This window comes from Melampsora larici-populina, assembly GCF_000204055.1.
Source record: "Melampsora larici-populina 98AG31 unplaced genomic scaffold MELLAscaffold_21, whole genome shotgun sequence".
NCBI classification, from domain to species: domain Eukaryota; kingdom Fungi; phylum Basidiomycota; class Pucciniomycetes; order Pucciniales; family Melampsoraceae; genus Melampsora; species Melampsora laricis-populina.
The window spans coordinates 634194-647684 of record NW_006768785.1 but is presented as its reverse complement, the minus strand read 5'-3'; the positions used below and the strand labels follow the sequence as shown (position 1 = coordinate 647684).

Genomic DNA, 13491 nt, shown 5'->3' with positions numbered 1-13491 from the left:
TGGGTTTTGTTCCCTTGTCCGTTCCAGCTACTAATTCTATTATCATCAACTAATAATTCTTCCACATTTTTCATCTATATTATCCAGTCTATAATCTAGTTGAATAACACTTTATTTCTGATAACTTTCAGTTTATTATTCCTTTCACTCTAAAACACTGAAAGCTTTACATTTCTCATTTATTTAAATCTAAATACTGGAAGCTTACACACATAGTTACTGCCTAACACACAATCATCTGTTTTTCCTCATTCTATTTAAAGACTAGATACAATTTCGACATTACCTTATATTTCAGCCCGAGTCATGGCAAATGCAGAATCTAGAGCTATCAGAGCCAATAGACGAGCCAACGGCAACAACACCCAGTCCACCAGTACTGGTGCTAACAATTCTTCAATCGACGGAGAAGACTTACCACCAGATGGTGAATCTGACGTCGGCAAAGACTCAGACTCAACAAACAACGTCGTAGACAACGCACCCAACAACCGAGATGCCAACAATCTCTTACCTGGAGGTGCCCAGGCTAACCCCGCTCCAGATCAAGTTATTCATCATGACCTGACAAACAAATCAGACTCAGACAATCCTGGTCCAAACAATTCAGAACCCGAACAACCCATTGTTGACGACGCTTAATCAGAGACAACAATAAACGGCAACGGTTTAAACCAAGACTTAGCAGACTCCGGAATAGACGACAGCCCCCCTTCAGACTCTTCTGATTCTGATAGCAGCTCAGACTCCTCAAGCTCTTCAGAATCTTCAAGCTCATCGTCCTCTGATTTGTCATCTCTTTCTTCTGGATCAGACTCTGGCTCAGACTCTTCTAGCTCAAGCGACGCCTCTGAATCCTCATCTGACGATGAAGATGAAGACAGAAGAAAGAGAAAGCGTAAATCTGCAGTGTCACATCCATATACACCTCTTTTCGCCTTTTTAAGGCACTGCCCAAATTCCCACTCCCCCTCTCATCGTACATCCCCATGGCTTATCTAGCCCTCAAACTCAATTTCCCCATAAATACCAGTAGAGGAAAGGTTAACATCCTGAAACCACAATCACCTCCACACTTATCATGCTCAAGTACCTCACATGCAGGGCCAAACCCTTTTTCTACCCCTGCTACTTTAATCCCCTGTGATATACTAAATTCAGGGTAGATTACTTTATCAAGTTCACATCCTACTCCCCCTCATAAAAAAACCCCCATTGCCTTTCAATTCTATCAAAACTGATAAGATCCACTCCTTCTGATATGTAGGAACACAAAAGAAAGCAGCGAAACATCAGAAGTCAAAGTTGAAGAAAAAGTCAAAAGGGAAAAGCATGAGAAAGAAGTCGAGGAGTGAGAAAGATAAGAAGAAGGCAAAGAAGCAAAAGCGAAAGTCCTCAAAGAAGAAGTCAAAAATCAAAGGTGTCATTGCCATCGACATTGGATCCGTCCCAACTGGAGACTTGGTACCTTTACAGGTGAATATCCCTCCAACACTAAAAATATTCCAGAAGACAGTTTTAAATTTGTATTATTAATATTGCCTTCCGCTTAATCACACATCAGCCATTTTGGGGAGATCAGATGTCAGATCTTAACACATCCATCCCCCTCACGGTTTTTGATCAGAACTTTGCTAAAGCCGACAAGACCGAGCACAACAGAAACCATAACTCTTCATCCTCCAAGAACAAAACCAACAAAGGTTTAGATGCTTCTTGTAAGGAACTTCTGAAAGTCCTTCACCTAAATGATCTCGATAGCGCTCGTAAACGTGAGCGGAGGGAACAGGATACCACAAGGTGGTTCCGACTGATTCTAATGCCAATAAAAATTATAACTAAAAGCTGGCTCCAAAGGATATGAATCTAAATCAGTCAAAGATTCCCTAAGGATTACAAATAATGAATAAAGAAATGTTAAAAGAGAAATATGATGAGCTCACCTGGCTCCAAAGGATATGAATCTAAATCAGTCAAAGATTCCCTAAGGAGCCAATTGTGTGCGTGAAGAATTTGGAAAGATATAATATCTGTTTAGGTCTGAATATGTTTATAGCTAGATTTATGTTTATAGGTTTTGTAATGGTGTTTCGACGCATTACATTCTCCCCTCCTATAAAAGGCTTAATGCCAAGGTGCGAGAATGCGCAAGGTGATTGAGTCAAGAAAAGAAAGAAAAAAAAGGAAGAACCGCCACTATACCCACGCAGGGGTCACCAATTTTTCTTTAAGAGAAGAAAGGAATTTTTTTTTTTGGAACCCAAGGGACGCTCACAGTGTGGCCAAGGTAAAGTTTTCGAAACAACGGCGTAGAGGTGCCCGGCGGTGCATACAAAGGATGGGACTTACTTTTGGTCACTTGACCTCAGCTGAGAGTCCTCCACGAATGCCTTAAGCTTTGAGATGTTGAAAACAGGATGTCGCTTGTCGCCGGTGGGGAGGTCCAACCGGACGCTTTGACCAGTGTTGAATGTCTCCAAAATCTTGTACGGGCCTTTGTACCGTTCTTTGAGCTTATCGACGCCACCTGAATGTTGGCCACGCCAATCTCCCGAGTCCAGTAAGGCCCAGTCTCCCGTATTCAACGTCAAGTCCTGATGTCTTTTATTGTGTTGGAGTGCCTGAAGTACCCGGCTTGACCACAAGTTGTCCCGAACCTGTGCCCACGTCCCTTCTCGTTGTTGAAGCCACACGTCCAGTGAGGGTGGTGATTCATTAGTTGTCATGGTGGAGGGAAAGAGTCTTGCCTGGCGTCCAAAAACTACCTCGAATGGGGAATGACCTGTGGCGACGTTGATCGCGGTGTTGATTGCAAATTCGACAGCCGGCAGTGATTCCAGCCAACGAGTTTGACGTTTTTCTGTGAAGGTCCGGAGTATCTGACCGACTGTTTTATTAGTCCTTTCACTTCTCCCATCCGCCTGTGGATGGTATGCCAATGACCGATGGAAAGAGATGTTAAGTCGTTCGACTAACAATCTCCAGAATTTAGAAGACCACGCTTCATCCCGGTCGCTGATGATGGACTTGGGTGCTCCTAAGGAGCCCATCCAAGCGGTGAAGAAACGAGATGCCGTCTTCTCGGCCGTGTCACTTTGGTTCGTCGGGATAAGGCGAGTGAAACCAGTGAGGCAACAAGTACAGGTGAGTAGCATATCGTAAGTGTTAATCTTTGGGAGGGGGCCGATAAAGTCGATTGCGATGTCAGAAAGGGGTTCCGTCGGCATGTGGGGAGTCTTCATTTTTCCGTGAGGAAGAGTTGTGCGGGATTTCGTTTTCTGGCACGTCTCGCACGACTTCAGTCGCGCCTCAACGTCCTTGCTCATCTTGGGCCAGAAGAAATCCGATCGTAGGGTAGCCACAGTCTTCAGTAAACCCAGGTGGCCCACTCTTCTATGTGCTTCGTCGATAAGTTGAATTCTCAAGTTTTCAGAATCCGGAATCAGCAGTCTGTCTTCGATAAAAATCAATCCATTGTCGATATAGCAATCCTCTCGGAGTGGTGTGCCGTCTCTGACCGCCAAGCAGAACTTGTCGGACTCGTAACCAGCGGTCACTTTCCTGTGGAATTCTTCAGAGATTCTGGTTTGAGATAAGGCTAACGCTGCGATGGTCTCAACTCCTGTCTGTAGATCGTCGACATCTTACCTGGACAGCGCGTCGGCCACCGAATTATCCTCGCCCTTGACATACTGGAATTGTAAGTCAAAGTCCGCAAGTTGTTCGAGCCATCGGGCCTGTCGTCGACTGAGTGAACGTTGTTTCAAAAGGTAAGTCAGCGAATGATGGTCGCTCATGACATTTACCTTCATGCCTAATAAGAGCATTCGCCACTTCTGAAGTGCATGAATAACTGCGAGAAGCTCCTGTTCATGCACCGGGTAGTTACGTTCTGCTGCGGACATTTGACGGGATTCGTATGCAATGGGATGTGCCGTTTTCCACTCCTTACCCTGAAAAAGCGCTGCGCCCAAACCTGTGCCGCTAGCATCGGAAAATAACCAAAGGGGGTCGGTGGAGTCGTAGTCAACGGTTTTCAGGCAGGGCAGGGTGGTCATGATTCGTTTAATGTTTTGAAATGCTCGTTCTTCAGCTTCGCCCCACCTAAAATCCCTCTTCTTAAGTTTGCTGCTTGTTAGAGGAGTGAGCTTGCCGACATATTTTTCGAGGCCTGAGATGAATTTCTTCATCCATTGCACGGTGCCAAGAAACTTTCGGACTCCTTTCCCGGACTTTGGTGACTCCCATTGACGAATTTGTTCCACTTTCTCTTCATCTGCTCGCATTCCGTCAGCTGAGATTACATGACCTAGGAACTTGACTTCTTGCCTGAACAACTTTGTTTTCTTACTACTACAATAAAGATTGGCCACACGTAATCTTTTCAGCACCAATTCCACATGCTTCTTGTGTTCTTCAACTGAGTCTGAAAATATGACAATGTCGTCTAAATAGACCACACACACCGTATTGATCAATTCTCCCAATGCTTCTTTGAGTCTCGCTTGGTGAGTAGCCGGAGCGTTTGTGAGTCCCATGGGCATTACGCACCATTCGTAAAGGCCCCATGGTGTCTTCACAGCTGTCAATGGAATGTCAGCCTCCCGCATCCAGGTCTGGAAGAAGGCGTTTGTTTGATCAAGAATCGAAAAAACCTTGCCCTTAGCCACTAGTCTGACCAACTCATCCACATTAGGAAGAGGTGAACGGTCCCTGACGGTCATACTATTCAAGGTGCGGTAATCACATACCCACCTTGGAAGTTCCAAAGGGTCCTTCTTTGGAATAATGAGGCTGGGCAAGGCGTATTGGCTGAATGAGCGTCGCAGGCGGCCTGCTGCAAGATGTTGATCCACAAGTTTATGCCACGCTGCCATGTGTTTGGCTGGGTATGGGTACTGGCGCTCATTAATCACTGCATTCTCGTTGGTGAGGATAATCTTATGCCTGACTTTTGATGATGGGTCCTGTAAGCTTTCAGGGAATGAGCCGTCTTTGAATTCTCCTTTTGCTTCCGCTTCATCTGATATAGCTGGGATGTCCACGGGGAAGAGGTCTTGAAATTTGATAAGGAAAGACTCTTCCATGCTCTTCCACGACTCACTTTCTCTGGTCAACAAGGGATTGTTCTTCTCTTGTAGGGACTTCTCCCACGAGTTCCATTTCTCACTCTCAACTCTCTCTTCAGTCAACGCAATCTTCTCACGAATAGAGACTTTGAATTCCTCTTTCATTTCCTCTTCATGACGATAATCTAAAAGTCTGGCATCTGTGATTTCACTAATTACAGCTTTTTGTGAACAAGATACTGATAACTGGTGACGAGCAAGAAAGGGGGCTCCAAGAATGATGTCATAAGATGATCCCAATTTTCCAATCTTGAGATAAGTTCGATCAAAGCAAAAACCGGAGGAGGGGTGTTTCAATGTGGCTGTCGTGAATTCGGTGAACATTGGGGGTTGTCCTCCAGCTTCGAGTGCTAGTCCCATGATTGTTGGTTTGACTAGCTTCCGACGTTTCAATTTCAATCGATCAATGAAGTCCTCCGAGATAAGGTTTGTCTCAGAACCTGCGTCCTCCAGTGCCCGAATAGGTGCCCCATTACAGTTCAGCTGCAAGATCACCACGGGCTGAGAGACAGGTTGGTTGACGTACCCTGTTTCATCAGGCACGATGAGTTCGTCATTTCCGTTGGCGATTTCACGCAGCTCTCGGTCAATCTCTTCATAAGCCGCGATAGTGGTGGTATTGTGTTCTGGAAAGGTGGCTGCCGCAACTGTGTTCTTGACCGGGCGTCCAGCTGGTGGGTTGACAGGCCTGCCAGCGGCGTTTGACGTGCTAGCTAAATGAGCTCTTGGTGGAACATAGTTGGCAGGTTTTGGCGGGGCTTTGAATTCAGGTGGGAATACGATTCGTTCCCTGGAAAGCGTCCCAGTGCATTGTCGGTATTCACTGCCGCACTGCTTCTTGCAGTAGTGACAGAGACCTGCCGAGTCGAGATATGCGCTGATCTTCCAGTAGAAGTCCTCATTAGTTGATTTCTCGGGAGGGGGGCGAGTGTTGTTGAACGTCGAAGGACGGGCAGAAGTGGAGGTAATGTGGCGTTTTTGGATCACTTTCTTGACAACCAGATCGTCATAAAATTGATCACACCGCTCTTCAAAGTGATTGTAATCAAAGTCTTCTTCTTTGATTGGCACGTGGATGCGAATAGTGGATTTCAACTCTGGTAACATGCCGAGGATGAGATGTTCAGCAAGTTTATAGTCTTGGAGCACCAATTCGTCGTGGTTCAGGAGTGATTGGGTTGATCGAGCTCTGGTGCTATAGGCCTTGAAGTCTTTGCTAGTGGACATGCGAAGAAGGAGAATCTTCTCTCGAAGCTTGTCACTCCAGTCTGATGGTAACGCTGATCGAAACAATCGATCTTTGAAATCTTTCCACAATCCCTCCTTGAAAGTGTTGACGTTGTGTGACCAAAAAGCTTGAAGGTTGGTCTCAAGCAGGTAGGATCCCGTGAGGATGATCCTATCCGCGTCTTTGTCGATCTTCTTTACAAGGAAGAAGATCTTCAGTGCCGTGAACCATTTGAGAAAGGCTTCCGTGTCACGGTAAGGTCCTTTGAAAGTAGGTCCATCCGAGGACTTGAACCTGGTGAGATCAATACCTCGGTCCGCTGGTTCAGGAGCAGGAGGTGATTGAGAAGAGGATGCTGAGTTCAGCTGGAACGTTAGGAGGCGTTCTTCTAATGCAGCGATCTTCTCGGCCGATTCGCGAGCCGCAGCAATTCGCTCCTCCTCAAGTCTAGCAATCCTCCGAGCGGATTCATTGGCTGCTTGAATCCCGGCGTTTTGTGCCATCAGGATCAAACGTAGAAGATCGTTGGTGGATGAGTCAGGAGGGAAGTCGTCGCCTTGTGATGATGATTTGGTCATCTTTGAGTTGCTGGTATCTCCAGCTGCGTAAGTCATCGTCTCGGTAGACTTCAAGGGTGAGGTGTGAAACGGTAGGGCCGTAGCGCGATGCTCAATTCGGAGTCTCCCTTCTTCCTTTAGAAGTTGAGGTAGGCGACGATGAAGTAGAGCTGGGGTCTGGGGAAAATCACCGGGGACTGGTTGTGCCGGTGTCGATGGAGGATGATACGGTTTAGCGGTGGCGGGGGTGAACCGAGATGAAGTAGCGAAGAGAACTTTGTCCGAAGAATAGGCACTAGCGTCCTCGGTAGAACGTTGGTGAAAAGTTGGAGGTTGGCGAAGAAAAGTTTTGGGATCGTCCACTCGATCTGTGAGTGGTAGCTGTGAACTACGGGTTAAACGTGAATCCGGGGGAGGGCTCATGTATGAATGTGGGGTTTGAACAACGATAAGGTTTGATTCAGGTGAATCCGGGTGCGGAGATAAGACGTAAAAGTCTGTTCATACGATTTCAATTTGTTTACTCGGGATTGGTATTAGAAAAAAAAAGTGTAAGGAACTTCTGAAAGTCCTTCACCTAAATGATCTCGATAGCGCTCGTAAACGTGAGCGGAGGGAACAGGATACCACAAGGTGGTTCCGACTGATTCTAATGCCAATAAAAATTATAATTAAAAGCTGGCTCCAAAGGATATGAATCTAAATCAGTCAAAGATTCCCTAAGGATTACAAATAATGAATAAAGAAATGTTAAAAGAGAAATATGATGAGCTCACCTGGCTCCAAAGGATATGAATCTAAATCAGTCAAAGATTCCCTAAGGAGCCAATTGTGTGCGTGAAGAATTTGGAAAGATATAATATCTGTTTAGGTCTGAATATGTTTATAGCTAGATTTATGTTTATAGGTTTTGTAATGGTGTTTCGACACATTACACTTCTTCCGAATTTCGCCAGACTTTCGGTGAATGGTCTGAGAACATGAGTTTGATCAGAAGGTATCTGGCTTTTTACTACAACCAGAAACCTTTGTCAAAATACTTAAAGCTGCACATCGTGAACGTGAAGGCAATCAAGTTGGTCTCTCCAAGTCTTCAAACATGTATCCTTATTTCTCTCCTAAGAAATCCAAGGGTAGAACATTGCTAATCACAAAACAATGATTCTCAGACGGTCTACCGAGTGCTGGATGACAGCCTTAAGGTACGACATTCTTGTTTGTTCACAGATTTTCATCAAGTGTGATAGCAAAACACTGATGAAAGACATTGGAACTCGAGTATTGCAATACGAGAACCAAGCAAAGGACAAGTCTCTACGATCCAGCAAGGCTAACTACGGGGATGTCAACTCATACGCAAGAGGTGGTAGATGGGAGTCTAAAGACCCAGAGACTGGTCTTTACACGTAAGATAAACCACCGGAAGGGTTTATACCGCAGCCCAGAATGGCTCCAATAAGTCCTAACCCTTGAAATCCCCATCTGATTGTTTGTTCTTCTTCTAGACACCAGGCCCCTCAACAATCAAATAGCGGTGGAAGTCACACAGGCCACAGCTCAGAGAGCCACTTACTCAAGAGAAAAAGAAGCAGACACGGAGGTCACAACGCTCCACAGCACAACATGCCCAGCCAAGTGCCGCCCCAAACGGCACCTCAGCCAGTACAACACGACCTCCCTCTAAACCCTACCTTGTACCAGGTCCAGCAACCTGCACCAATCGCGACTCCCATGGCAGCAAACAGATTTCCTAGCAGAGGAGGCAGAGGTGGTTGGCAAGGAGGAAGAGGCAGTTTCCAAAATCTTAGAAACAACACGTGAGCTAACCACGAATCATCAGCAGTTGGTGTTCTTGATACTTCCCCCCTTTTTTACCTCCACTCGTCTCCTTTTGGTTTTTTATCCCATATGTCCAATCCGGTACCCTTTATCAGTCTGCAATCCCTTCGAGTGACCTGTTACACTTGCCTATTACGTGTCCAAATAAGTCCACAACCCTCACTTTATAATTTGTCTCCCGTACCCATCCTTTTCTACCTTCTCAGTTTCTTAATTTGTTTTTTACCCACCTGTCGTAAGACCAGGTTTTTTTTTTACTCCTCTCTGAATCTAGCTTTACCAAGCAGCGCACTTGTCATCCTCTTTTTTGGTCAGTGTATATTGGAAAATGAAAACTTCTTGTCCATATTACACAAAGAACTCACGCGCCACCGCTTGTTTGCCCTTTTTTGCCTAGTTTTAGCGAGAAACCTGTAGAAGGTATCTCCACTACCCCTTCCGACAAACCCAATAGCTCAGACGGTAAGAAACAACCCATTTGGCCAAAAGGCATCAAGTGCAACATGAAAATACACGCTTGGAGGAATGCGCTTGAAAAACATCCTCCCCTGCCAAGGCTACAGTTCATAATTGATGGTTTCAAAGAGGGTTTTGACCAGGGAATACCAGTCCGCTCGATAGATAACCTTCCCTTCTTCTGCCCTCCCAATCACCAGTCAGCACTTTCCGCCAGGGAGGACATGGAGAAAAACCTACGACAGGAGGTGGCGGCTGGCCGGATGTACGGACCTTACACGAAGCAAGAGATGTTGTCTCGCTACAACTTCTTAAGGTCAAGTCCCCTCGGTGCCGTAACAAACGGCGACGTTACCTTCCGCCCAATAAACGACCTGTCTTTTCCCAAACACGACCCCAACATCCCAAGTGTCAACTCATGCTTCAACAAAGATGACTTCAAAACGATTTGGGATAACTTCGAACGAGTCGCACTACACATCGCCAATGCTTCAGTTCCGTTAAAAATCGCCCTTTTTGACTGGCTAAAAGCTTATAGGCAGATAGGAACTCGCCCATCTCAATGGCCTTTCTTACTCATACAAGACTTCAATGGTTTACTATATATTGACCTGTGCATCTCCTTTGGAGGCATAGCGGGCTGTGGCAGCTTTGGTGGACCAGCGGACGCGTGGAAAGAACTCGTTGAGTTAGAATTTGGTCTAAACAAAGTCTTTCGCTGGGTGGACGACAACCTGGTGATAAAGGAAGAGTCCAGTCCACTCAGCATGAATGAGGTTGTGGCATATAGCACTAGCTTGGGGGTTAAAACGAACAAAACCAAGTTCACACATTTCAGTGACAAACAGAAATATATAGGTTTCCTCTGGGATGTCGCCAACAAGACAGTCTGTCTTCCTCCGAAGAAATTGAAAGAGAGAAAAAGCCAAATTGAGGAATTCCTTGCCAAAGTCGACTACACCTTCAAGGAAGTAGAGAAGATGTACGGTCGCCTATGTCACGTCTCCTACATTGCTCCCCAACTATGATGCTACCTGCGATCAGGTTTTCGTTGGAAATGTGAATGGTCAAAGCTCGAAGCCAAACAAAAAATGCCCCCCCTTGTAAGAAGCGACCTAGACCTCTGGAAGAACACTTTGAATTCTTTCCCCAACCGGCTGCTGCTGAAAACTAGGATAGTCAACAACATTGGTTGGGTAGGGGACACCTCCACGTCATTCGGCATTGGTGTCATTGTTGGAAAATCTTGGGCACAGTTCAAACTACGTCCTGGTTGGGATTGACCAGAAGGAAGACCAACTTGTGGGATCACATGGTTGGAAACGGTTACTGTCTGTCTGGGACTACTTGTCGTACAGAAGACGCGCCCGCTAGAGGGAGAACAATTCCTGGTGCTCACTGACAACACGACAACTGAGGGAGTGCTGTGAAACAAGTCCTCAAGAGACCACTGGGTAAATGAAGAGTGGAAAAATATTTCAACGTTGCTTTTCCAGAATGATTGCCAATTAGAACAGTGTCGCGTGTCTACTTTAGACAACACAGCCGACCAACTATCACGTGGCTTACCGACCACCAAGCCTTGGTATTTGCAAATTCATGTGACAGTCCCAGAGGATTTGACGTGATGGCTTGAGGAGGTCGAGTTTCCAGCAGAGGCCGATACTATAATAGAAACACTCCACAGTCCTAAACCCTGATCCTCACAACCACTTGTTTTTCCCTCTACATCTTTCTGCTCTATCCATCACACCCCTTTGTCGCGCCCACATTACTTCAGTCCTCCTCGTACTTCAATTTTATCTATCTACTTTCTATCTCTACGGACCCTGCCTCTTCAGGATATTGTCCCCCTGTCTATAGGTAAGCACGCCCAGCTTGAGACAGTCCCCGTTAACTCAAGCGACCTATCTAAGGCTAATGCAGAGACATTCCTCGACCTTTAGTACCATCTCCCACCCTGTATCACAATACCCAGCATGAGATGCATCAAAGCCTTCCTACGAGTCGATGACAAGGTCAAACGCCCTCTGACTAGAGCACAGAGACACATAATTCAAGCAGGATGGAGCCGTTCAACCATCAAATCTTATTCATCTGGCGTAAAGAAGTTCAAACTGTTTGCTACCCTAAAAAAGCGAAGCCCGTTCCCAGCTTCCTGCGAAACAGTCGAGAGCTTTATAATCTGGGCTGGACACAATGTTAACAGACGCGCAACCAACAAACCCGTGAAAGTCACGACAATCACAAAGTACTTGACCGCATTACGAACCTGGCACACTTTTCACCGTTACAACTTCCCTACCATCCATTTAACCCGCTTGAAGATGTTGCTCCGCGCTTCAAAGAAACTAGAGACGCACGCCCCTGTCCATAAGGTCAACCAAAAACCTGTGACTCCTAAGGCCCTCCTTTCTCTTGTCTCAGACATTGCCAAACAAGAGATGGATTCAAAAGGTCTGACTGCTCTAGTCTTAGTTGCCTACTGGGGTCTCGCTAGAATGGGGGAACTGGTTTACGAGTCTGATACTTACAACAGACATGACCATAGTGCAATACTACGATCTGACGTCAGATTCTATCACAACAACGGCCTTGACAGAGCTGAGATCACGTTACACGAAGCCAAGACAGCTGCACCAGGGGAATCCCAACTGCTAGTACTGAGAGCTACCGGGGGTGTTCTGTGTCCCGTAGGCGCCTTGAAACGACTGTTGGTTTACCTGAAGAAAGTCAAAGACCCTCCTTTATTCCTCACGTGGAGCAAATCTGGAATGACGGCAATCACTAGACAGATCGTGACAAGAGTCATGCACAGGTCGTGGGGTAAGAACTCCAATTTATCTGGTCATTCATTCAGAATAGGTGGTGCAACACTATTAACCAAAGCAAACATCAACCTCGACACCATCAAGCTGCTTGGACATTGGAAATCCTCATGCCACGCTCTATATCAGAGGGAATGGGATACTAAAGAGTGGGAAGCAGCAAAACAAATCTTACGGATCACAGAAGATAGCATCCCATCTTATGACTAGTGTCCCTTTTTCAACTACCCATAACCTCACCTAACACTACTTGACAAACATGTTCAAGTACACACGTCACAGTCATGTCTTCCTTTACTCTGCACACACCCAGTACGTAACTTACCTTGTAATTACAATCCCATTGTTGTTGAAAGACATTACCTACCCAAATTTCTTGACATCAAGATGCACAGGCGTCAGGAAAGGGAGAAGCTAACTAGGCTCAGGCCCGCCACCTGAGAACGGGATATTCAGCCTCCTCCCCTTTCTGGGAAGACAGAGTACTCAGTAAACCAGTAGAAAGAATCTCTCTACAAGGTTTACCGTTCCTTAACGAGAAGTTCACGATATAATTCTCTCAGAACAAAACAGATACTTCCTGAAGAGAGCTCTTACGAGAGAACTCTCCACAGATGTATCTGAGTACACATCATTAGATCTTCCAGGTCTCAAGGGAAGTAGAAACTTCCACGAGACCTACCGCCCGCATCTACTCCTTCCCTCACTTAGTAAGAAACTAAGCAAGGGAAGGAAAAGTCTATTGAAAATATAGAATGTTACAATTGAGAATGGACCTTTTTTGCAGTGACTTACGCAAGGTAAAAATTCAAACAATGTGTAAGGGGAAACATTCAAATCAAGAACGTGAGCCATTTATGTTTTTCAATCTCACAAAGGGCATTTTTGATGGGTATGTTATCATTTTTTCAGTTTGCCTACACATCTCCAAGTACAATGTGGAACAGATCAGTTCCAAAACACATTAATTTCATTGACGGTAAGATAGTGAAAAATCTCAACTGATCCAGGTGAGTGATTGAACAATTAATCTTTTTTTGAAACCGGTGAACCTGCATCAGCAAAATGAGATAACAAAAACTGCCTACTTTTATTTTTCTCTCTGATTAGCTTGAGGGCCGGTTTGATTTGTGTCCTTACAGATTCTTTGAGCCCTTTGCTGGCCAATTTAAATTCAACTAATGCACCTAATTCTTGCTATCCGTAGCTTCTTCCGCGCCCTCAACCTTTGGCTCTTCCTCTTCAACAATCTCTTCCAAAGGTGTTTTCCTGTCACTATGGAGGAATTTGAGTTTCTAGCATTTCAGATCAGGATCTGGTTTGGAAATGGTTTTGATCAAGTTATTGGTTCAAAGAAACCAATCACCATTCAATTTAATTCACATCCCAGTGTCTTTACCACTGTGTCCGTGTAGGGTTTGTTTGTCAACGAGTGCACACCAACTCCCTTTGAG

The 13491-nt window shown here is 45.5% G+C and overlaps 2 protein-coding genes across 2 annotated transcripts; both read left to right on the top strand.

Moving 5' to 3' along the window:
- Positions 1-306: 306 nt before the first annotated feature.
- On the top strand, positions 307-642 carry MELLADRAFT_63671 (uncharacterized protein; the record flags this gene model as incomplete). The annotated part of the gene is made up of 1 exon (XM_007410673.1): positions 307-642. One exon carries the CDS (start codon positions 307-309, stop codon positions 640-642), a length of 336 nt encoding a protein of 111 aa, XP_007410735.1.
- Positions 643-8072: 7430 nt separating this feature from the next.
- MELLADRAFT_107064 (uncharacterized protein) lies at positions 8073-8735 on the top strand (the record flags this gene model as incomplete). Its single annotated transcript, XM_007410674.1, has 2 exons — positions 8073-8320; positions 8420-8735. The coding sequence occupies 2 exons, from the start codon at positions 8073-8075 to the stop codon at positions 8733-8735; spliced, it is 564 nt and encodes a 187-aa protein (XP_007410736.1).
- Positions 8736-13491: the final 4756 nt, after the last annotated feature.